This window comes from Pyrus communis, chromosome 7 (assembly GCF_041283825.1).
Source record: "Pyrus communis isolate YQ-2024b chromosome 7, ASM4128382v1, whole genome shotgun sequence".
In the NCBI taxonomy this organism is placed as follows: domain Eukaryota; kingdom Viridiplantae; phylum Streptophyta; class Magnoliopsida; order Rosales; family Rosaceae; genus Pyrus; species Pyrus communis.
The window spans coordinates 7,615,522-7,640,877 of record NC_142571.1 but is presented as its reverse complement, the minus strand read 5'-3'; the positions used below and the strand labels follow the sequence as shown (position 1 = coordinate 7,640,877).

The 25,356-nt window shown below is 38.6% G+C and overlaps 1 protein-coding gene, 1 long non-coding RNA gene and 1 pseudogene across 3 annotated transcripts; all 3 read right to left on the bottom strand.

The window, feature by feature from the left end:
- Window positions 1–9,855: 9,855 nt before the first annotated feature.
- On the bottom strand, window positions 9,856–11,040 carry LOC148695619 (uncharacterized). Its single transcript, XM_088697913.1, has 2 exons — window positions 10,322–11,040; window positions 9,856–9,995 (listed from the first exon to the last, which is right to left on the bottom strand). The coding sequence occupies exons 1-2, from the start codon at window positions 10,980–10,982 to the stop codon at window positions 9,967–9,969; spliced, it is 690 nt and encodes a 229-aa protein (XP_088554039.1). The 5' UTR covers window positions 10,983–11,040; the 3' UTR covers window positions 9,856–9,966.
- Window positions 11,041–16,726: 5,686 nt separating this feature from the next.
- On the bottom strand, window positions 16,727–17,747 carry LOC148695618 (uncharacterized). Its single transcript, XR_015964786.1, has 2 exons — window positions 17,352–17,747; window positions 16,727–17,061 (listed from the first exon to the last, which is right to left on the bottom strand). It is a non-coding gene; the product is annotated as an uncharacterized LOC148695618 (long non-coding RNA).
- A 1,110-nt stretch (window positions 17,748–18,857) lies between these two features.
- LOC137734200 (eukaryotic translation initiation factor 4G-like) lies at window positions 18,858–25,044 on the bottom strand (annotated as a pseudogene). The gene is made up of 6 exons (XR_015964783.1): window positions 24,645–25,044; window positions 24,285–24,424; window positions 23,955–24,104; window positions 21,176–23,739; window positions 19,494–19,688; window positions 18,858–19,397 (listed from the first exon to the last, which is right to left on the bottom strand). The product of XR_015964783.1 is annotated as a eukaryotic translation initiation factor 4G-like (transcript).
- Between the last annotated feature and the right edge of the window lie 312 nt (window positions 25,045–25,356).

The window sequence follows — 25,356 nt, the reverse complement described above, 5'->3', positions numbered from 1 at the left end:
GTCGCAATGATACAACACAACTCTCTTTTCACAGTGGATTCAGGGGAATTTATGTGGACTAATCCAAACAAAATGCAGACCATATAAATACGTATGGTTTTGGTTGATGAATCAACAAACTGGTCGCATGTTTGCCCACACACATTGCTGCTAAACCTCTTGGCCAATTAAAGGTTCACCACCCTACTTATCCTATAAAGTTCGAGACATTGGATAATGTCGGAGAGTTTATATCGACGATTTTCGATAAAGTATTACATGTATTTTGGGTTTATAATTGAACATCGAATTCCCATAATTCACCCTAAATAGGCTTGCCCAGCGGTCATAAAGTGCAATTTAAATGATCGCTTAGATTTTGGTAAACGTACCAAGTTTTTGGTTTCTGCCTAGGACTATGCAATCTCGTACGCAGTTATGTTGGTCCGCCTTGAGGCCCATTACCACCCAACCATTTTGACGTTACAGTTAGTTACTGGGTACGAACTTGACATTATTCATATTTATGCATTTGGGTGTGTATTCCATGTGCCAAGTTGCGCTGCCGCAACATACCAACATGGGTTCTCAAAGAAGAATGTGAATGTTTATCAATTATGGTTCTCCTTCATACTAGCTCTCTTAGAGCCCTTGCATGCGATCTCTTTACTACTCATTTGGGGGTTGTCATTTCAATGAGACAGTCTTCCTGCCGTTAGGGTGAGATAAAAATGTCAACGTTCCTGTAGAACGGTAGAATTTGTGTGGATGTTGCCCACTATGTCTCATCTCAATCCCTATAGTGCATAAGTGTGATAAGCAAGTGCAATGAATTCTAGCATTCAAAATGTTTCCCTCGACGCATTCCTCTGATTTAGCTGAAGTGACAATATCCTATACCAGCTGCAAACATGCATGCAAGGATAGACGTACTTAACAGACATCAAGTCAACATCCTTTGAGGGTGTGCCACCCCTGTTGGACGGTTTGGAAGCCCTTGTTGGACAGTCCAGTACACCGGCGGATAGCCAATCAATCTATCTTAGCCCGGAGCATGACAGATCACTCGGTTTGTAAGATTCACTTCCTGAAAAGAGGAAGACACCACACAAAATGAATCTATACTCGATCGCTATCTTAAATCATTTCCATCTCATGAGATTAATCTAGATTACTCCCGAGACTTGAAGTTCTTGGTCCAGTATACTTGTTTGGATTAGCTAAATGAAATTGAAATGAGATTACCATAGATTATGTTTTCACTTATATGGTAGCTACCGACATAAATGAAAAGCGAAGATATCGAACCATTTTCTGTTGATTTAGTGATAACGTAGAACTGATTCGACAACCGAAATTACAATACAGGTCAAATTCCTTACCAAAGTGTGTTTTGGACCCGTTGTTCCTACACTACCCAAGGTAACCCTGTTGTGTTACAAGTAGGAAAGGAAGCATTATGAGATGAATGAAATAGTGCGATATAATGCATGCCTTACGGCGAAAGGTTTCTTTCAAAACGTCATGTGATTAATAGCAGCATTATGAAATGTGTTTAGTGTTCCATGGAGATATAGATACAGAGATTGACATGTAAGCTCCCAAAGAATTACATGGACTAGTTCAACTAGATCCAAAACCACAGAACACCCTCTTAACTTATTTGAGGCGTTCACCTACAATCCGACGGATGTGGTATACCCGTCTAAGTGATTATTTGATCAGTCAGGGATATGAATGAATGCCCTTACGTGTTAGACTATGAAGTCTTATTCTGAATTGCTAGAGTTACATTTTATGTCATTGACATGAATCTCACTAAGACTCTAGAAGAGCTTGAGAAAACTTCCTTGTACCTGAAGATGGAATTTGAGATGAATGATCTTAGGAAAACTTGTTTATGCCTTGACCCAAAGTTTAAGTGTTGTTTTGAAGATACATTGGTCTACCAGTCGAGCTATACCCCGAAGGTGTTACCTTGGAGTATACCTATGATCATCCATACGTTATATGCAAACGAGACTCTTGAAGAGGTTATGGAATCCAAAATTCCATATCTAAGTTCAACTTTGCACTTCATTGTACTTAGCTCATTGTATTAGACAAGACATCTCATTCACTATTGATCTATTGGTAAAGATGCAGCATTGTGTCTACACGCAACTGCCAAATTGGTATTAAAGACATACACTGAAGGTACTACAAGGGTAAATCACAATGCATCTCGAGGGAATCCGACCCCCTTGATCCTCGGAATGATGCTTGCCTTGTTTGTTATGCTGACGCATGTTACTTATCAAACCCGCACAAGGCAAAATCCTCGAATGGTTATATCTTTAATGTCAAGGGATATTGCAATATCTTGGAGGTCCCAAATATAACCTTAGTTGCAAAATCTTCGAATCGTTCCAAGACCTGCCTCACTTCACTACGCCATAAGTGAAACATGGTGAGGAGTTCTTGTTGAGCATATTTGAAGTACTTGCTGTTTTTCATCCATCGTTAAGTCCCAACGACGATCCATGAAGATTATGCCTCATCTATCAACCCGACCAAGCCATGATACATCTACATCTACATCAGCAAAGCATCATGATATTGAAGTCATGCAAGTCGATCCCAGACAACCTTGTCGACCTCTACACAACGACACCGCCGAAGTCAACCTTCCAGAAGCTTGTCTGAGAAATTAGTATGCCTAACTATCATATGCAATGCTTGTAGTTCTCATTTGGAAGTTTTGTCAAACTCAAGGGAAGTATCCAGAAGTATGCTCACTTAATCTTAATGTACTTTTTTCCCTCCAATTAGAAGCATTTTTCCCATTGGGTTTTTGCAACCTATCTAGGTTTTAACGAGGCACCCATCCTGGGCTAATCATACCCTTGTGAGCTCTTCTATTTGCTTCCAAAAGACGTATAGTTTTGACTTAATGCAACTTCTCACTTTTCTCCTTAGTCTATGGGTTTTCTCCCACCTTGGGTTTTACCATAGCGAGGTTTTGTGAGTTTTACCTTTTTATGCATTCTTCTGTTCACTTGAGATTCGCATTCGCTCATTGTGCTGATAACTTCATCAACTTTACATACTTCATCATTGAAGACCTGATGCGCCATTCACTTGAGTATTTACACACTCAAGGGGGAGTGTTACAGTCTTGTTAGATTAGGAATGTGATTGTGCAAATCCTAGTGTATCTAGGAATATCTCCTATATTCCTAATAGGAGTTGATTACCTATTAAGAGTTATAATCCTAAAAGGGTAAGGAATTAACCTTCCTTACTACTATAAATAAAGCCACAATGGGGTGGAATAGAACACACTTCACAATTACACATCTCTCTATGCTGCACCTTCTCTCTCTATATGGCCTCCATAATCGTTCAATAAATTATGCCTACAACAGAAGTGTATTTTTCTTTTTAGTAATATCGCTTGTATTAAAGAAAATACGCACATTATATATTTTCATAAAAAAAACTAGTTACATATACATGTATAACACAGGGTATATAATGAAATATAATAAGATACATATTACTTAGCTTATATACTAAATATCGTTCATATGCAAATATTTTCTCAAAATATTTGTCGATATATCTGTAAATTAAGCTATCGGTATTTTCACAAAAATCGATATTTAAAATCTTGGAAATTGTGAAAACACCAATGTGAAACAAAAATGGGAAGTGAATGGTTGAGTAATAGTATGGTGTTTACACTAAGATAGGTGTTTTTGCTTTTATTGATAATGAACCTATTATGTGACGCTTTCATGACATAAAACCTTGCCAGTAGTAATGTATTCATAAATTATGAACGACATTAACATTGTTTACCATCTAAAAGGATTTGATTGTCTAAATTTTTTGGGACATCTTACCCTTTTAAATTTTGCCTTTCTCCTGACAACTCTTGGCTTCGCCACCGTTTGTGAGATCAACTCATCAACTTGATGTTGGGAATGCGTTGAAATCCAATGAAAGATGATGTGAGGACTTGCGATGATGGAGTTGTAGAACTATTTTGCTACATATGGATGAGCAACATGGAATGTGAGATCCATGTGAGATCACATGCTTTTGTACTTAGACTAATATTTAAGTTCATGGATGGTTCACACCATTATTTCTTTGGACTACACCCGTGGCTTGATTATCCTTTCGGGAGATATGTAGGCAGTCTTATTCGGGTTCAACCACACCCCCCAATCAACACCATTCTCCCTTCGCTGAAGATCATGGGCAAGTACGACTTGTGACCATGATTTTACAAAAGCATGGGCTCAGAAAATCATGGTCTCAAATCAACTTTTCAAAAATTGGTCTGAGTACAAAAGCTTGTGATCTCACATTCCATGTTGCTCATCCATATGCAGTAAAATAGATGTACAAATCCATCATCCTAAGTCCTCACATCATCTTTCATTGCATTTCAGCGCATTCCTAACATCAAGTTGACGAGTTTGGATTAAGGCAAATTCTCCAGTGCATTCCCCATCAACAAAAGACTATCTGCAATCACCATAGAAAACCTTTGGTATTACATAAAGAGTCTCCCTCTCACAATCAATGTTGAACAGAGGTTTGTATCTCCCACCATTGATTGCCATTAGAACAGGGCAAGCCTCTGCAGTGATGCCAATTGACATTGCACGAGCATGGTAAATGGGATTCAAAGGTAAACCCAAAAATCGGAAAGTTGGAACCCACAAATTTAGAGAGAAAATTTCATAGGTTTATTGATTAATTCTTGAATGATGATTACATAGAAGGCGAAAGGCTTAAATATACTTAACTTCGCCCTTGGGAAGCTTAGGAATCTTAGGAAAATTAAAATGACATAAATCGAACGAAAAACCAAAAGTACAATTTTTATTACAAACTTTAAAATGCTGTTTTGGGAGTCTAAAACGACCTTAGATGACCTTAAACACGACGGGTTCATGGGATGACCATGACTCTTGTTCTGCTCACAATTCTATTCAAAACAATATATTATATGCCGAATTCTAGTACCAAAATACTTCTTGTTGCCTTTTATGTCGCCATATCAAATGAATCCGATATTTCCCAACTTTAATTCTTTTTTTTTCAAAATTTGAAACATTTTATTTTCTTTATCTTTCTTCGTCGGAATTGACTCATATCTTGTCTTATATCAGAATCCTCGACTTAAAAAGAACTCGACCTCGAGTTCTTCTTAAAACGATCTTGATAGCTAGTTGGCAACTCCCATGTTAAGCATATAAATTCTTCAAGTTGAGAAGCACTGAAAGTTCAACTCGAGAAGCCCAACTTTCAGTGAAATATCATCAAATTAATTCCATAAACAAGATTGAAATATGCCATTGATAATCAAAATATTTTCTTTCCCTAATTTTCTTGTTTGGTCAACAATGGAATTTAACCCCTATTTAGTAGATATTCTCCAAAAGTCATAGTAGTTTATAATCACCCATACCTTGAATTTCTTGGGTCTCCACTTGTGAGTTGTCATGTTTTAGGAGATCTTCTTCAACAAGATTCTCAATAAGCAAAATTACTTGTTCATTTCTTCCACCTTGTGTAAGAACTTTTGTGTGAGAAATGGTCCAAACCATTTAATAAAGGAAATATGGTTATAGTATACGTTATATACATTAAGTACACATTTAATATAAAGTGAGAAAACCATATTACTTGTACAAATTATGGATGGAAGACAGTTATAAAACTTGAAGAAAACTGACAACAACTGCTACCATGATAGGTGGAGCAGTTGCGTCCTATAAGTCAGGTTTTGATCCCCTTTCTCGGGTAAGTTACAAGGTTCTCATAAAGTGAATGCTCGCCCTATCGAGAGTAAGAGTTCCATTCCATTTCCAAGAGAAAGGCAGGTCCAAATCTCATCTCAATCATCTTGTCTACGACAACAAGTAAGTGCATCCCTAGTTTCTGCAAAATGATGATTTAATGAATATTATGACTAGTATAAATGCATGCGTGTATATTAGTTTGTAGTTCATCATGCAGGGTTGATCATCAGAGCCACCAACTTCTGCAATGAACTCAAGAACTTGATTATGATAAATACACTGCTTGCATATAATGTTCACCTTTGCTTCCGCTGCTTCTGTTTCTTTTTGTTTTGAATTTTGTTCTTAGTTGTTGGAACCCCCAGTCCCACATCGGACAGAAGGAGAAGAGAAGAGTGCTTTAAATAGAAATACCCCTCTCTAATTAACACCGAGGCCTTTTGTGATAAAACCCCACACCTGAGGATTGTGCAGGTGGTTAAGTGGGGACAGTATCGGCGTTGTTGGAGTAGGCCCTCGGCCCGTCGACCTGAAAATTTCCACATGGTATCAGAGCCAGGGGACGGGCCCGTACTGCCACGTGATTGGGTGGGTCCCCATTGGCCCCGCGTGATTGTCCACGTAGGCCAAAGATGCCACGTGTTTGGGTGGGTCCCCATTGGCCCCGCGTGATTGGGTGAGTCCCGACATGGCTCCACGTGGTTGCCGATGTGTGGAAATTCACGTGTGACCCATAAATGGGGTCTCACGTGCGGGGGAGTGTTGGAACCCCCAGTCCCACATCGGACAAAGGGAGAAGAGAAGAGTGCTTTAAATAGAAATACCCCTCTCTAATTAACACCGAGGCCTTTTGTGATAAAACCCCACACCTGAGGATTGTGCAGGTGGTTAAGTGGGGACAGTATCGGTGTCATTGGAGTGGGCCCTCGGCCTGTCGACCTGAAAATTATTTGGATATTGAATTTTTTGATTTGAATTGTAATGTATTTCATATCTTAGAAAGCCTTATGGGAAGGCATATTTATACACAATACAAAGAAAGCTTCGGATGCAAAAGCACACATGCAGCAACCTCCCTGCTGTCCATGAGTCAGCAATCACATGCACAACCTTGCTGTCTTGCTGTCTTTCCTTTCCAGATTCAGCAATAACATGCACCCATGCTTGCCATGCTGTCTGTAACAGCACACATGCTTGCCGTGCTGTCTGTAACAGCACACATGCTTCTTCCCTTTCCAGATTCAGCAATAACATGCACCCATGCTTGCCAAGCTGTCTGTAACAGCACACATGCTTGCCGTGCTGTCTGTAACAGCACACATGCTTCTTCCAATACTCCCCCTCAAGCTGGATCCAGTAGGTTGATGGATCCAAGCTTGGAGAGGAGTCTTTGAAACTGATGAGAAGCCAGAGGTTTGGTGAATATATCAGCCAGCTGATCGAAGCTTTTTACATAATGTGTCTGAATCACCTGCGACTGTACTTGTTCACGGACAGTGTGACAGTCGACTTCAATATGCTTCGTCCTCTCGTGAAAGACGGGGTTTGATGCTATGTGCATGGCAGCCTGGTTGTCACAAAATAAAGTCATTGGTTGAGCTGTGAACACACCTAAGTCACATAAAAGTCCTTTTAGCCATATCAGCTCACACGCGGTTGAGGCCATTGCACGATATTCAGCTTCGGCACTTGATCTAGCGATGACAGTTTGTTTCTTGCTCTTCCACGTGACCAGGTTTCCACCAACAAAGGTACAATAACCAGTGGTGGACTTGCGATCGATTGCGTTTCCTGCCCAATCAGCATCACAGTACCCCATGATTTGAGTGTTGTCATTCTTTGCCATGAGGATGCCACGACCAACAGACCCTTTTAAGTAACGTAAGATTCTTTTGACAAGGTTCATATGCTCGATGGTGGGAGAGTGCATGAACTGACTGGCAATACTTACTGAATGTGAGATGTCTGGTCTGGTGATCGTTAGGTAGATCAGCTTGCCGACAAGCCTCTGATATAAGCTGATATCCGAGAGTGGCGTGCCTCCCAAGTCAAGCTTGAGCTTGCTATCAAGAGGGGTAAGTGCAGGCTTGGCATCACTCATATTGGCATCTTTAAGTAGGTCCATGACGTACTTTCGTTGATTAAGAAATAGTCCCTTGTAAGAAGATGCCATTTCGATTCCAAGAAAATACTTCAACACCCCAAGATCTTTAACCGCAAATTGTTGTTAAAGTGACTGCTTGAGTGTGGTGATTTCAGCAGCATTATCACCTGTAATTATTAAGTCATCCACATATATCAACACAACTAATTTGCTTGCAGCTCTTGTGCGAACAAATAATGATGAATCTGCATTACTCCTTTTGAAACCAATGCTATGAAGAACGGTACTTAGTTTTGCATACCAAGCACGTGGTGATTGCTTCAGTCCATAAATTGACTTATGTAACTTACACACCAAATTAGGCTCTTGGCTTTGAGGGTGTCCTGGTGGCAATCTCATATAGACTTCTTCTTCAAGATCACCATGTAGAAAGGCGTTCTTCACGTCCATTTGATACATAGACCAACCTTTATTGACGGCAACAGACAATAGAACCCTTACTGAGTTCATTTTTGCAACAGGAGCAAATGTTTCCTTGTAATCGACCTCAAATGTTTGAGTGAATCCTCGAGCCACCAGCCTGGCTTTATGCCTCTCAATCGAACCATCAGAATTAAACTTGATCTTATAGATCCACTTACAGCCCACTGCCTTTTTTCCTTATGGAAGTTTGGTGATGCTCCAGGTTTTGTGTTGGTCTAGTGCTTTGAGTTCATCTCTCATTGCTTCTTTCCACACAACTTGATTATTAGCCTCATAAAAGTTTTGAGGCTCACTGTGACTTGAAATGTTGTTAAGAAAGGCAGCATGAGATGGAGTTACCTTTTGATACGACACGCAATTTGAAATTGGATGCCTCGGTTTATATGTGACAAAATCTTGAAACCTTGTGGGAGGTTGTCTATCACGTCGAGGATTGCGTCGAGGTACTAGGAGGTTTGTCTCATCCTCGTTCAAATTGTCATCCACACTTTGAGGATTTTCTATGTTGCCGTTGTCATCATCATGCACCGAGTCATCATCATGCACAGAATTATCAGGATGAGTACCTTCATTTTGACTTCAATGGGAGGTGTGGAAGTACAGATTCTTGGTAGAGGAATTAGGTCTAAGATGCACTCCCCCTGACTTGTGGCTTCATGTGATTTGCTGAAAAAAGGGTTAGCTTCATGGAATCGTACATCTTTAGATACAATTATTTTTCTTAGTTGAGGATCATAGCACTTATATCATTTTTGTGTTGATGAATAACCAAGAAAAATACATTTGAGAGCTCTAGGGTCCAACTTATCTCGATGGTGTGACTGTATATGAACAAAACAGACACAGCCAAAGACTCTAAGATGTGAAAGGTCGATTTTTCTTCCTTTCATGACTTCAAGTGGAGATTTAAACCCCAAAACTCGGCTAGGAAGTCTATTGATGATGTACACAGCCGCCATGACTCCTTGTGACCAAAATCTCTTTGGTACGTTCATTTGTAACATTAATGCTCTCGTTTTTTCCAGAATGTCACGATTTTTCCTTTCAGCTACACCATTTTGTTGAGGTGTGCCGACACAACTTGTTTGATGCATGATACCATGCTTGCTCAAATATAATGACATGATATGGGACATATATTCGGTGCCATTGTCAGATCTTAAGGTTTGAATTTGAGAGGAAAAATGGTTCTTAACAAGATTGTGAAAATCCTTAAAAACTTCAATCACTTCACTCTTAGACTTTAAAAGGTACAACCATGTGGCTCTAGAGAAATCATCGACAAAAGTTACATAATACTTATAACCATCAAAAGATTCAAACGTTGGTCCCCATACATCTGAGTGAACTAGTTCGAAAACTTTACTAGTCCTAGATAAGGATGAGGTAAAAGAGAATCTGGTGGCTTTAGACAAATGACATGTTTCACACGAAATTAAATCATTCCCTAAGTTTGGAAACAAGGAAGACAAAACAGGTTAGGAAGGATGAGCTAAACGTTGATGCCACAATTGACTATCTTGGGATGGACTGGACTTGGCTTGAAATCCTCTGGGACTGTTTTTTGATATGTAATAGAGGCCATCTAGGTAAAACCCTTCACCAATCGTCTTCTTGGTGAGGCAATCCTGAAAAATGACATTGTGAGGAGAGAAAATGGCCAAACAATTTAAGGTATTGGTGATTTTTCCCACAGATAGAAGTTGAAATGGAAAAGAAGGAACAAATAAGGCTACTGACTCAATTTTGTCCGATATTAAGTTGATATTTCCCTTCCCTAAAACCTTAGAACTCTTACCATTGGCAGTTGAGACTTGAGACGGTTTTGAAAATTTTTCAAACTTGTGAAACTTAGAAACATGGTTGGTCATATGATCTGTGGCACCTGAATCAACAATCCACAAATCATGCATCATATTTACATTAAGAGCAGTTTTAAAAGCAGTCATGATACCTTGCATGTCATCTTGGGCCATGTGTTGTGTTTCTGTCAGAAATCCAGCAAACTTGCCTAGCAAAGCTGTTGAATTTCCATCTTCAAAGCCGACCGTTTGGTCACTCTTAATCCTTTCTTTCTTGCTTTGAAGATACACTGCAAACTCATTTATGAGTGCAGCTGGATTTGCAGTGAAGCTCTTGAGTGCATCAGACCTATGAGAGGTTGAGGTAGTTGCATTGTTGGCTCTATGTGGTGCACGGTTCAGTCTTTGTGAGCCCTTGTTATCCTTCATGAACTCTGGCTTTAATTCTGGATGTAAAATCCAGCATGTCTCCTTAACGTGACCAGTATAGTTGCAGTGTTGGCACTTTAAGTGTGGATTCTTCACTTTGTATTTTCTTTCGTTGGCTAGATAAGCCCTTGCTTCAGTTACACTGGTCTTTGTGCCAGTGTTCATGACTTTCCTTCGTACTTCTTCACGTTGGATTGTTGCACATACGCTGGTGAAGGAAGGTAGTTCGGGGTTCATGAGTATGTGGCTTCGTAGGTCTTCGTATCCTGAATCGAGACTTGACAAGAGTTGGAATATCTTGTCTTCTTCTGCCCTTTTCAGTAGTAAAGACGCCTCAGTTGTGTGAGGCCAATACATTTCCAGCTCATTCCACATGCTCTTCATGCTGCCTAGAAGTTGAACAAAGGGCTTTCCTTCTTGTTGTATGTTGGAAATGTTCTTCTTCAATTGAAACACATGTGCAGCATTGTTCTGGCTGCCATACATCTCCTTGACTGTCTCCCATAGTTTGAATGATGATTCAGAATAACTGAATATTTCAGCTAGTTTAGGTTCCATGGAATTTAGGAGCCATGACATAACTAGCTGATCCTTGCAAAGCCAGATTTCATAAGTTGGTGAAGAAACATCAGGAACTTCGATGCTTCCATTTATGAACCCTAGCTTGGACCTTCCACCTAGGGCAAGACTCACTGCTCTCGACCAAGGTAAGTAATTAACCTCATTTAACAAGACCGAGCTTAATCTTTGATTTGGATTGACATCCACCTCAGACACGGTTGAGGAGGAAGGTATCTGGGAATTTTCATCTCCAAACAAATAAGAATTCTCTTCCGTCATGTCGGAGATGGAATACGATCAGCTGGAAGAAATGCAGAAGCAGGTTATTTTTCCTGCTCTGATACCATATTGAATTTTCTGATTTGAATTGTAATGTATTTCATATCTTAGAAAGCCTTATGGGAAGGCATATTTATACACAATACAAAGAAAGCTTCGGATGCAAAAGCACACATGCAGCAACCTCCCTGCTGTCCATGAGTCAGCAATCACATGCACAACCTTGCTGTCTTGCTGTCTTTCCTTTCCAGATTCAGCAATAACATGCACCCATGCTTGCCATGCTGTCTGTAACAGCACACATGCTTGCCGTGCTGTCTGTAACAGCACACATGCTTCTTCCCTTTCCAGATTCAGCAATAACATGCACCCATGCTTGCCATGCTGTCTGTAACAGCACACATGCTTGCCGTGCTGTCTGTAACAGCACACATGCTTCTTCCAATACCCCAGTCCCACATCGGACAGAGGGAGAAGAGAAGAGTGCTTTAAATAGAAATACCCCTCTCTAATTAACACCGAGGCCTTTTGTGATAAAACCCCACACCTGAGGATTGTGCAGGTGGTTAAGTGGGGACAGTATCGGTGTTGTTGGAGTGGGTCCTCGGCCCGTCGACCTGAAAATTTCCACATTAGTCATGATGAATTAACTACGTAAAGCCCAGCTTCTGTTCTTGTTCTTAGTTATAACCGTACACAATCATTTACTTATACGATCTGCTACTGTAACACACAGAACTTCAATGATCATTCTTTTTCCATATGATCTTGATAAATTTTGAATATGCTTCTGTGCTGGGGTTAATGATTCACATATATTACAACATGCTTACTTGTGTATTGGATTCCACACTAATTTCCTGGGTTAAACTGATCTTGCCTATATAACATGCATGCCATAGTTATAGAATCGGTATGGCCAAAACCAAGTCATTTTGACCTAAATACTAGAATTATGAAAAATTTGATTATTTCCTTCAAGAACATAAATATTGGGACCCTGAATATTAAAAAAAAAAAAAAAAAAACCCCAAAAAGCACAGTAAGATTTTGATCTTCATAACTTAAATTGCGGTTTTGGAGGCCTAAACGATCTCGGATGTTTAAAATCACCCTTATGTCACAACAAGGTGGTGTGTTTGAATCACAACATCATTCTCTTTTCGGAAAGGTATCATGGGCCTAAATCGGAGCATGGACGAACAATTTGTAAATTTCCCGCTGGGTTCTTTTTACAAAATTTCTGTTAATTTCATGAAATCATTTGATGTCTAAATGAATCACCAAAGTGTTTTATTTATTCTTTTGCTCATATGATTTCAATAAAGATGATCAGTTTGTGGTTTATGTACATTTAACTAGTAGAATATTTCCAAAGAATGAATCCACTGGATCGGTTGTAAACCAATGTATTGTGAGTTATAAAAACATGTAGTGCATGTAAATCTTCTTGCCTAAAGGTGTGGTATTTACATAGTGTTACATATTTTTGTGCTTGGCTATACAAGATTTGCAATTCATATCTTTTGTATATATAGAAAGTGTCTTGCCTAAAGGTATCACTGGTTCTATAGATTTTGTATGACTTCTTGTCATTCTCATATGAATTTACAAATCCTTATGAAACCATTATGCAAGTTTCAATATGTTGAGTCTCATATTGGAAATAACTTTAAAGCTTGGAAACAAAAGATTGAAATGCATTTAGGCATGCTGGAATTTGATGTTGCTTTCAAGCTACCTTAACCAACTGCACTAACTGAACAAAGCACGCCACAGCAAAGGTGTAATGTGGGAAAGGGATAATCAAATGTCCATTCTCATAATGTAAATGCGATGGAAGATCACATAGGGGAGGTATTTCAATTTGTGATTTGGCTAAGGAATACATGGCAAAGAACAATGTTTGGTCCTTGGTTGTAGGATCTCATGACATCAAACCAATTGGGGTGTATGTGGGCATAGTTATGATCAGCACAAGGATGATTTATTTAGTGAAATTTTGTTTGTATCTGGCAAACAAGGTCTGGTGTGGTACATGTTTTTGTTGAATCCACCGAAAACACTGATGTTGACAAAAATGCACTGCATGGTGAGTATGTGCAAGGGCGGTGTGTTTTACCATTTCAGATTTATACATAAACTCGTCCCATTGAGAGTTTGGTAATATTTTTGTTCACACAAGAGAGAAGAAGAGTGTATTGCTGCAGTGATCTTCATGGCGTCAAATGCAGATTAAGCTTCCTTAGTTGAAAATATGGTGGTGGAGGAACCAACCAGTTTGAGTGTTAAAGCCATTGGAAATATTGATTTAAAAATATCCAATGGAGACAGTGACACTCCTCATAACAAGTGAAATGTGCCCGGGAACGACAAGTTGCCAAAATGAGTTGCTTCTAAGAAATAGTTGGCAATCTTCTCTGACAAAAGTTGGAATTGTTGAATACAATAGTAATGTATTGACCAAATCCCTAGAAAAGTCATTGTTTCCTTGCTCTGCGAAAGTTGTTTCATTTGGTTTGTTTTATAGTAATTTACCATTTATGGACTTCATTTCTAACAGTGATTCAGTGTCAAATGAGTGCAGGCAGGAAAGAGTTCATGAGTCAGAGAGTGATAAGTCTATAAATACACATTTGACTTCAACTGGTCCGTATTTCAAATCTGAAATTTTGTTTAATATGTTTGGTTTTAGAATGAACTGTTTATACAAGTGCTGCTCCAGGGTGTTTTCAAGCAATTCACATTGCTTTATTGGATTTGTTTTCGCACAAGTTGATCCTGTAACTTTGAATACTAGTGATGAAAGTGAAAATACTAAGAAAAATAATGTACTTCTGGTTGCTAGATCAGATAGGTGGGTAATTCAGTGTGTTTCCTCGGTGAAGCTTGACGAATGTCCAAATATTGGCTCAGTGGTACAGCGAACAGATTTCCAGTTTACTGATAACCTTCTTATTTGTCTAAATGCATCTGGCTTAGTTGTTTTCTATGGATTAATGTCCGGTGAGTATGTTGCACATTTAAGTATTTCACAGACTTTAGCACTCAACCCTCAGTTGGATTTTCATAAGCAATGAGCATTGTCTCTAGGTTCTGAGAAACACAGTACTAAGTTTGATGGAGTTGATTACAAACGAGTTTTGCAACATGGTGATTATTCTGGTAGGAGAATGTTTACAAGGTTGATTGCTGGTTTACATACCTCCTTAATAGATGTTGTTGATGATTGTGGTGTAATATATGTGATTTCAGCTGGTGTATATATATCTACCAGACATGTGTTATGAAAATGAGAAGTTTCTTTCACATATTCAACACCTAAGGCTAGGCATGTTGGATGCTTGTGATATAGGTCACCAAAGGGTATATTCTAACATATCTGGTTCACATAATTCTATTACTCCATCCATGACGTATGACAAATCTTCTTTCCTGGATGCTTGTGGAAGTAATGTGCGTAGAAACCAAGAGCTGGACGGTAAGCAAGAAGGGAAGGGATCCGGCTCATTTTTGGGTGGATTTTCTGCTTCAAAATTAACAGATCAGAAGCCTACTACTCTGAAACGAAGCCACACTTGATGCGCAAGATCTTTCTTCTCCCACATAAGTTTAGTGAAGTTGATCCTATCTGTTTCTCTCCATTAAGAATTACTCGACTTGTTAAGAACCGGAATGTGATGAACCCGAAGGTTCTGCATGCTGAGTTCATAGATTGTGATGACAACTTTTGAATACACTATGTGAAATGTTTTATCTCAAAGGGAAGGAAGAAGCCTTTATGGTTTAAAGCACAAGGGAAAGTTGAAAGATTAAAGGCAAGGCTTGTGGCTAAAGGATTTACACAAAGAGAAGTCTTGACGAGGACATTTATGTGAAGCAACCACCATGATTTGTTGAAAGGGGGAAGGAGAATCAGGTATGCAAACTCAACAAGTCCATTTATGATTTAAAACAAGGTCCAATTTAGATTTATGGTTCTATACGTCAATGATATATTGTTGGCAAGCTCTAATGTCCAATTGTTAAATGAGACCAAGCAAATGTTGTCCAATAGCTTTGACCTGAAGGGTTTGGGTGAAGCATATTATGTATTAGGCATTGAAGTTGTAAGTGATAGAATGAAAAGAATTATATTGCAGTGGGGGTGATGTTCCCATTGCCAAAGGTGAGTGTGATGTATGTATGGTTTGCACTAGACCAGTTTTGGCTTTTTGGCTTTTGCACCGAGTGTGTTAGGTAGATTTTAATCAAATCCTGGCATTGCACACTGGAACGCAAGTAAATGGTAGTGAGATACTTAAAGAAGACACAAGCTTCTGTCCTAGGTTTTCATCAAGTTGAGAATTTGGAAGTGATTTGTCATAGTGATGCAGAATTGGGTATGTTTTCATATTAGCTGGTGGTGTAGTCTGATGGAGAAGTAGAAACCAAGCCACTAGAGTATATAGGTTGTTTTTTAAGCAATGAGGCAAGGTGAGTGGTTAAGAAACTTGATCTATGACATGAAGATAGTGAGAAGTGTTGAAAGACCAATTAAGATTTTTGTGACAATACCTCAATAACAGAAGGTAAGAAGCTTCAAAACTCATAGATATTAAGTATTTGAAGCTCCTAGATGAAAACAGAAAAGGAACTGTCGATCTAGAGCATATTGGTACTTATCACATGGTTGCATATCCATTGACAAAAGCATTACATGTAACAGCATTTCAAAGGCATTTTGCCAAATATAGGAATACAAACAATTATAGATCATGTTTGAATATGGGGGTAAAGTAATTTTCCACTGATCATGTTTGAATGTGGGAGTAAAGTAATTTTCCACTGTCTTAAGTACGTGTTTTGATTAGAAATTGTGCTTATAATGTTCACTTGTATTACATGACGATGTAATTCTTTTGAAAAAGCTCAAGACTAATCGGATACATGTTCATGTTTGCATTTGCATAAATAAAGTATAAAGGATGACTTCTGCAGTGTCATTATTGTTATGTCAAGCAATGTGGGAGTCATGCTTGCAGTTGAAGGTCTTCTTATTTGAGTTTTCTCTAAATATAGTCTCATTTGGATTTGATTAGTTTGTGGTTTTAGCATAAATGATACTATTACTGTATTATATTGTCTAGAATTCAACTAATGAATCTTTGAGTACGAATGCAAGGTTTCTTTTGATAATCATATTTCAGTGATCACGTACTAGTAGTTGGACACAATGTTGTAAATGGTTATGACCATTCTTATGTGGGAGAATGTAAGAACTTTTGTGTGAGAAATGGTCCAAACCATTTAATAAAGGAACTATGGTTATAGTATACGTTATATACATTAAGTACACATTTAATATAAAGTGAGAAAACCATATTACTTGTACAAATTATGGATGGAAGACAGTTACAAAACTTGAAGAAAACTGACAGCAACTGCTACCATGATAGGTGGAGCAGTTGCGTCCTATAAGTCAGGTTTTGATCTCCTTTCTCGGGTAAGTTACAGGGTTCTCATAAAGTGAATGCTCGCCCTATCGAGAGTAAGAGTTCCATTCTGTTTCCAAGAGAAATGAAGGTCCAAATCTCATCTCAATCATCTCGTCTACGACAGCAAGTAAGTGCATCCCTAGTTTCTGCAAAGTGATGATTTAATGAATATTATGACTAGTATAAATGCATGCGTGTATATTAGTTTGTAGTTCATCATGCAGGGTTGATCTTGATCTCTGAATGAAGTATATAATTAATTTTTACACCTTGATCTCCACCGTTTCTTGGCATAATGAAATATCATTCTCCATAACTTTAGCTTCTTTTCTAATGATTGCTTCACCCATACTTGCCAAATACAATTTGTATAAATAAAAAAAAGAATTGCTTAACAATTAGTCACTTCAACCAATGCCAAGTGATAGGATTTTACCTTGTTGTCGTCTAGACTCTTGCATTTGATCCTACCGTAAACGCACATCACCATCTAAACGGGAAGCAATGAGCTTCACTTTCTTCCTTTCCGGAATTGGTTGTATCTTGCAAAGTTTCTCTACATCCTCAACCCACAAAGAGAACCTTCAATGCAATCACTTCCCAAGAAAATAGGAATATCTTCAACATCAACTAGATGAGGTTGGCTCGGGGCAATTCCCTTTCCGCACACCCCATCTATTGTCGTTCCCTTACGAACAACGTCGCTTAGGGTTTTGCGTCTCCCATAATCGATTGCCAAAGAACAGGGCATATCCTTGCTTTGATACCAATTGACGCATCACGAGCGTGAAGGATTACAAACATAAATCTTGAAGAACAAAGAATTATGGAGTCCACTAGATTTTGAGAGAAAACGGAAAAGGTTGTTTCATTAATTTTGAAATTGATGAATTACATTGGAAGTCAAACAACTTAAAAAGACATAAACACAGCCCTGGGGAAGTTCAAGGGTCTTAGGAAATTAAAATGACATGAATTCCAACAGAAATTGAAAGGTTCAAAATTTATTACAATGTTTATTTTGCGGTTTTGGACTTTTAAACAACCCCGGATAGCTAAAATTCATCATACATCGCAGCAAAGTAGTGAGTTTAAACTGGGACGTCGCGCTCTTTTCGAAAAGGTATCATGGGCTCGAAATAGAGCTCGAACGCAAAATATATGAATTCCCGTTGCGTCCTTTTGTCTTCCTTCAGTCCATTTGTCAAGCAACCAAAAAATCCCAACACAATATTCCTCTTCCTATTTTAACACCATATTAGGCATTTGAGTGGAGATTTTCTCTAATGCGCCATTCCTTGTTAGTTTTAAAGTGCTCCATTTTCTTTACTTCTTAAAAATTCACTCCAATCTTGTCCTATATCATTGTTCACTGTAAATCATTTTGGCCATTCCGTGATAAATTTGTCAATATATTCATTAAATTGTCACGTAAACGATCACATGACTACATTTTTAAAAATATTTTTGTCAAACAAGCCCCTCTACCTAACGAGAATAGTACCATAGCAGAATCAATGCGTACTGACTCTGATTAATTTATGTTCATTAACTAGAAGAAAAAAAAATACACCAAAAAAAATGAACTAGAATAAAGCATCTGGAAGTTGGATTTGTTTTCTTATAATTTAGTTTAATTTAGAGTATAAATTTACGCCTACATCATTTCATTTAGTGCAAATTTATCGTTGTATATATCATAAAAGAAGGTAGGGTATCAAATTATCAATTCTATAAATCTATACAATTAACTCATTACTTTTCTCTCGCAACACAAACAATATATTCATTGAAAGGATGGGAGGAAGCATTTGTTTCATCATAAACTATCCTAAATACATATCCAAACCATACAACCAATTGCCATATTCACAATAATTTCAAAAAAAAACAAAAAAAAAAAACACTTCACTCGAATTAAATACAAAAAGAAAATGCAAAGTTTTGAGGACTTAATAATTTACAAATACATATGAATTTGCAGTTAGTTACATTTTTTTGGGATATAATAGAATACATACACGATATTATGCGTACTGTAATCATAGTTTCGGTACAAAAAGTCTTCATTGCAGGCATATAATTATGAGTTTTTGAACGCTACCAGTCATGAATTCCTTCTAGCACGATTACAATGAGCATCACTAATCTCTAAATAAATTTCTCTAGAATCCTTCATTTGAGAGGATCTGAGGGCCGAAAAGTCTCCAACCACAAGTTGGAGGACGTACGGATAATCTGCGTACGTCTTCAAACCCTTCTCCGACTTGATAATCCCCAAGACGTCCCCAAGAATGTTGCCTGCAAGCCCTACTTCCCGAAGAAGCCCTGGCTCCTCTCCATCTTCGTGTATTAATCGACCGATCTAATTCAAGGAAACGACAATCCTAAAATGACCTTGGCAAAGATAAGGCCAAGAAACACTGGTGCTCTCGGGGCATCAATGACCGTATCCTCTAAGGTCGACAGAACAATTTCAAACCTGGGCAGATAAAAGAAGAAATTAAATAATAGAAAAATGCACAATACCGAGAAGACCAATTTCAATAACCAAATGCAGATGTAAACTTTCCCCTACCCCTTGATGAGCTGAGATTGACTCAAAGTTCCATCATTGGTCTTTGTGAGGTTGATTAGAAGCTTTGCCAAGAGATCTCTTTCAGCGTCCTTCCTCTCAAAAGAGTCTATGACCCAAAGAGATATCATCAACGGATGGAAACTTGGTGAGTTCAACTCCTTAATGCATAAAGCAACCTCTTTCTCGTCTCGAGCACTGAAAATAGAAAGGAAAACAAAATTAAGGAAGAGCATAAGAAAAATCTTAACAAGGGTTATCAGAAGTTGTATAATACATCAAACCATATATATCTAGAACGTAATCTAAGATGAGTTCTTGGAAAGCCAATGACTGAACATCAACAATATGTATTTAAATCTTTAATGTCAAAGGTTGCGAGCATCCACCAGGTCCAACTCTGACATCAAGTGGATGCATCAGGGCAAGAATCAGTTGTTTTAATATGGTAAGAACAAAGCAGGGGAAAACGAGGCTGACCACAATTAAACTAAACACATTTAGATATCACATTACTTGTCATTACACTCACTGCATTCAACTCAACCTAGAAGTTTCCAAAGTAGCAGGTCAAATGTTGAACAAAGTCTGCAGTTCTCCATGCAAAATAATTTCCCAACGTTTCTCAATATCCTTGAATGCACAACAATAAATTCAGCAAAACATTACAAGGGCAGATAACCCTCCAAAAAATTAAGACATACATGAAAAATTATAAAATGATCCAAACTTATTTATTTCTATATCTGCGTAAGTTATGCAAAGAAACCCTAAAGTAGTCTTTAATCTAGTTGTAGGAGGGTGGTCCGGGACAAATCTATGCACTTCAACTTGAACACTGTGACAGCTAACCTGACTATAAGACTGGATACTTTTCAATAGATGTGAAAAAAAATACATAAACATTTAAACAATTGCAATCATGCGGTTTACTAAAACAGCAACTAAAACAATTGGCCAACTGCATAGGAAGTGAATTTTCCAACTGAGATCTAACAATTACAGATGAGTTGGTTACCAAAAGGAATGTTAGAGTAGATAAAAATCACTGTCGTACGGCCTTCGGCCTACATTCTTTTATTTTCTTTTCTAACACAGATATTCAAACTTCAGGACCTCTACCTACACCTCACTCATCCCATGCCACTTGAGCTTTGCTCATGGATCCCATATTCTAACACCAACTACATTTACGAGAGTCCGAACGAATTGTGTCTACTACTTTATAACATAGCATACAAGTAATCGCACAAAAAAGATTCATCACAACTAACTCAACTCCTTTACTTTTGATTGTTTTTTTCTTTTCCATTCTGTCTTCTGTACCACCCCCTGTGGGATCCATTCAATGCCAGAGACAAACAATCCTGATTCTATTTATGCAACTGGAAGTCAATCAAAAAAACTGGAGATGAGCAACCATTGCTCCCAAGTCCTATTCATTCCCCAGGCACAGAACACACATGCCCCACTTTCCTTTCAAGAATTGAACACATAATCACATTAAGCAAATCATAGGCAGATTTTTTTAGCACGCAGAGAATTATCACATCTGAAAGATGCATTGAACTAAGAAAATTACAAAAATTAATTAGAAGTCTACAGCATGCATGAGACAAGAATTTCTTAACCCCACAAAAAAAAAGTAATGAGACAGGACTGCTCTCTCAAAACTACGAATATACCTGTAAAATTCTCTAATCGCTGCCAAAGACATATCTCTAAGACTGTCTTCAGTCAACACATTTTCTGAAGGAACATTTTGTGTTAAAGCTGCTCCATGTGCACGTGTGGGTGGTGAAGTTGGAAGAGTTCTATCGAAACTATGAACATTAGGTGAAGATAACATAGTTGATCCTCTTGGACTAGGAGGCCCCCTTCTAGCTGATGGATTGATTCCAGGACCACGGGCCAGCCTACTAGACTGTGCCTGTAGTTCTTGTCCAGCATCTCTGTGCACTTCCTCAATCTTTTTTGGTCCTTCAACTTTGCTCCCCTGCTGCCATTTATTCTTTCTCAAATCAATTGCATCCTTCAACATGAACCTAACCCTAGAAGATAATTTCATGTTATTCGATAAGCTTTTCATCCTTTCAAAATATGCATCCATGTGCTCCTTGGCTTTCGGATGATCAATCATCTCCCCAATTGTGCTCATTAGTTTGCACAAAGCTTCAATATCGTCCTCATCTGGAGTCTGTTGCTGACCTAACAACTTTTGAATGCATCCGTGCATAATTCTCAGTCAAAATTTTCTTTTTGTATAGCTCCCCAATTAATCTAATGTTACCCAACATTCGTCTTCGCGCTTTGATTCTTTTCTCCTCTCTTTCTTCTTCAGACTGTTTCACCTGACCCTCCTCATCGGCCTTATTGGCCTCCTCTTGCTCTCTTTCTCCCCCCTCAAATTCCTCCTGGCACTTTTTCAAAAGCAATCTCTTAAAAGTTATCTTTTCATTGTCTTCACTGAAATCAGGCAACTCTCTGGCAAGATAAAAACAGAAGTTAGCATACATCTCACAGAGAGTAGGCTCCAAAAGAGCCTTGTCAAAGATCTGTGAAATGACACCACTTAGAGTCCTCGCATTATCTATATTAACGACTTTCACTTGCTCGAATAGTTTTTCAAAGTTTTGAGGAGTCAACTTGTTCAATATAGCCTTTAACTGCCTTTGCTTGGCCTGCTCTTCATCACTCACTTTACCCACTTCATTCTTCCTGTCAGCTTGGTGCCTTTGCTCGAATAGTTTTTCAAAGTTTTGAGGAGTTAATTTCATGTGGGCATTAGGTGAAGATAACTTAGTCGATCCTCTTGGACTGAATTCCATAGGAGGCCCCCTTCTAGCTGATGGATTGATTCCAGGATCACGGACCAGCCTACTAGACTGTGCTTGTCGTTCTTGTGCAGCATCTCTGTGTACTTCCTCAATCTTTATTCGTCCTTCAACTTTCCTCCTCTGCTGCCATTTATTCTTTCTCAAATCAATTGCATCATTCAACATGAACCTAACTCTAGAAGATAATTTCATGTTATTCGATAAGCTTTTCATCCTTTCAAAATATGGATCCATGTACTTCTTGGCTTTCGGATGATCAATCATCTCCCCTATGGTGCTCATTAGTTTGCACAAAACTTCAATATCTTGCTCATCTGGAGTCTGTTGCTGACCAAACAACTTTTTAATGCATTCATGCATTACTCTCTCAGTCAACATTCTCTTTTTGTATAGCTCCCCAATCAAGCTAATATTACCCAACCTTCGTGTTCGCGCTTTAATTCTTTTCTCCTCTCTTTCTTCTTCAGACTGTTTCACCTGGCCCTCCTCATCAGCCTTATTGGTCTCCTCTTGCTCTCTTCCTCCCCTCTCAAATTCCTCCTGGCACTTGTTCAAAAGCAATCTCTTAAAAGTTATCTTTTCATTGTCTTCACTGAAATCAGGCAACTCTCCGGCAAGATAAAAACAGAAGTTAGCATACATATCACAGAATGTAGGCCGCATAAGAGCCTTGTCAAAGATCTGTGAAACGACGCCAGTTAGAGTCGTTGCATTATCTATATTAACAGCTTTCACCTGCTCGAATAGTTTTTCAAAGTTTTGAGGAGTTAACTTGTTCAGTATAGCCTTTAACTTCCTTTGCTTGGCCAGCTCTTCATCACTCACTTTACCCACTTCATTCTTCCTGTCAGCTTGGTGCATCACCTGTAATGGAGTATGAGGAGAAGGCATCAAGCCCTTAGGTTGAAAATTCGTAGCTCTCTGCCACCTGTCGGCATCAGAATTATTTCTTTGCATCCCTCCCTGATGACCAACAGAGTGAGCAAGACCAGGCAGGATCCCTCTAACATGCTGCTGAACTGGTGTCCGTGCACACAGACTCCTCAAAACACCAAAATTACTACCCAGTTGCTGGGGGCATTGTGACGCCATGCTGATCCCCAAGTTGCCTGTCTGAGGTATCTGAGGACCCATTTGGGGGGTAAAAGTCATGTTCTGGCTCTGATGCATAATTCCCTTGGGCTGCATTGGATGGGGCTGGAGACCTGGAAAAAACACTGGCTGCTGTACTTGAGTACTACCAATTGGTAATTGCACAGGCATTGGCATTTGAATTGAACTGGAGCTCATACTCTGAGATTGGATCTGCTGGTTGGGGCCACCAAATTGCACCAGAACCTGTGGCTGATGAAATGGCATTGGCATGGACATCCCAACCTGAACAGAAATGCCCTTGGATGCATCTCCTGGGGCTAAAACCAACAGAAAATATTAATACCTGATTATTTGCATTTATCAATATATCATATCAGCACGTTAAACTCATTACTAAATCGCCTATTTGGGAGAAAACTGCCAAGAAAATCTAGCATTGACATCATAACGTTGCTATATAACAGTGAAAATATGCCAACATTCCCCAACATCGCGTACAACAACATCCCCATGGCCCAGAGTGTGAACTTACGCTTTGCTGGTGTAGTGGGTTTTCTTGTGTCAGAAGTCACAGAGACAGATTGAGAAGTCGGAGGCTTTGGAACAATTCGGGAGCATCTCTGAGGGGCTGATGCCTCAGCTGTCTGGGCAGCGGTGCTTGCAATGGGTACATCAGAACCTCCTACATTAAATCAATCGCAGGAAAACATTGCCAAGAAATGAAAATCAAACAAAATGAGAAACACAGATTTTAATTTCAGATTCCCAAACTCCTCCAACTAACCATAAAACTCTACAAAACAATCACGATATTATCAAATAAATTTCTAGACTGATAGAACTGAAACTTCGAAATCTGTACCATGCAATTGGGGCTGTGCATGGGCTCCATTTTGTACACCACCACGTTGTGCAGGAACCATACCGGAAACCTGAGGACTTACACTAGTTACACTTGCCCTGGATTGTCCTCCTTGCGTATTGTTAGTATTCTTCTTATAACTGAATATTTGAAATAAAAATCATCAAACCATAATTTCCAACACTCTCAAAAATTCCGAAACGTTTAAATAAATATAAAAAAAAACGAAATTTGAAATCACAATCCAAAGCAATATACTTGCATAGATTGTTAAAAGTGAAGTAAAACTGATCAGAAACAAACCCTACACAGAGACACATATGCAAATAAGTAGAACGATATACACACAGATATATGCACCTGTGGTTGGAGGAAATGAAAAGGACGGGCCCACCGGCGCCTGCAGCGGTGCCCTTAGGCTAAGCGCGGGAGTATCCCCTGTGCTGCCGATTAGAGCTTGTGGATCGCCCTGTTTTCCGGTACTGCGTCTTGTTCTTTTCCGACGTTGATTAATTGAAGTACATTTATTCCTACGATTAATTCCCAAAAAATTTTCTCTGCAACCAAACATGCAGATCCATAAACCCCAAATCAAATCAATCAAACCTAATTAACTGAAAATCGTACCGTAAAGCGAGTGATTAAGATGATTAGGGTTTGATTGGAGTACCTTGAGAGTGAGAGTGAGGAGAAAGAATTAAGGTTTTATTGAGAAACCATGAGAAAGCTACAGAGGGTGATATGAGCGTCAGTGACTCTACATGACCGAAAAAGAATTATAATCCTTAGTAAAATTATAAAGTAGCACCGACAAAGTACTTGATGTACTTTATGTAAGGTGTTTTTAAAACAAAAATTATTTTTACAATCGTTATCAGTCATTTAATAAGATTATGTAAACGGGCCCTAAAAGAAAAACTTAGAGAGAGGAACAGTTGTTTTGGTGTCTTGGTAAGAGAGAGGGATGCCCGCTTTAGATTCTTCTAGCTGTATCTTCACATCTTAATCATCTATTATATATTATGTGTTTAATTTTTATTAAGTACTATTTATATTTAATTTTAAATAAAAA

Excerpts from the sequence above, each read along its gene's own strand:
- LOC148695619 (XM_088697913.1), bottom strand. The coding sequence starts at position 10,982 with ATGAAGAGCATGTGGAATGAGCTGGAAATGTATTGGCCTCACACAACT. Across the intron at positions 9,996-10,321 it reads GGCCCAAGATGACATGCAAG|GATTGCCTCACCAAGAAGAC; the intron begins GTATCATGACTG and ends GTCATTTTTCAG.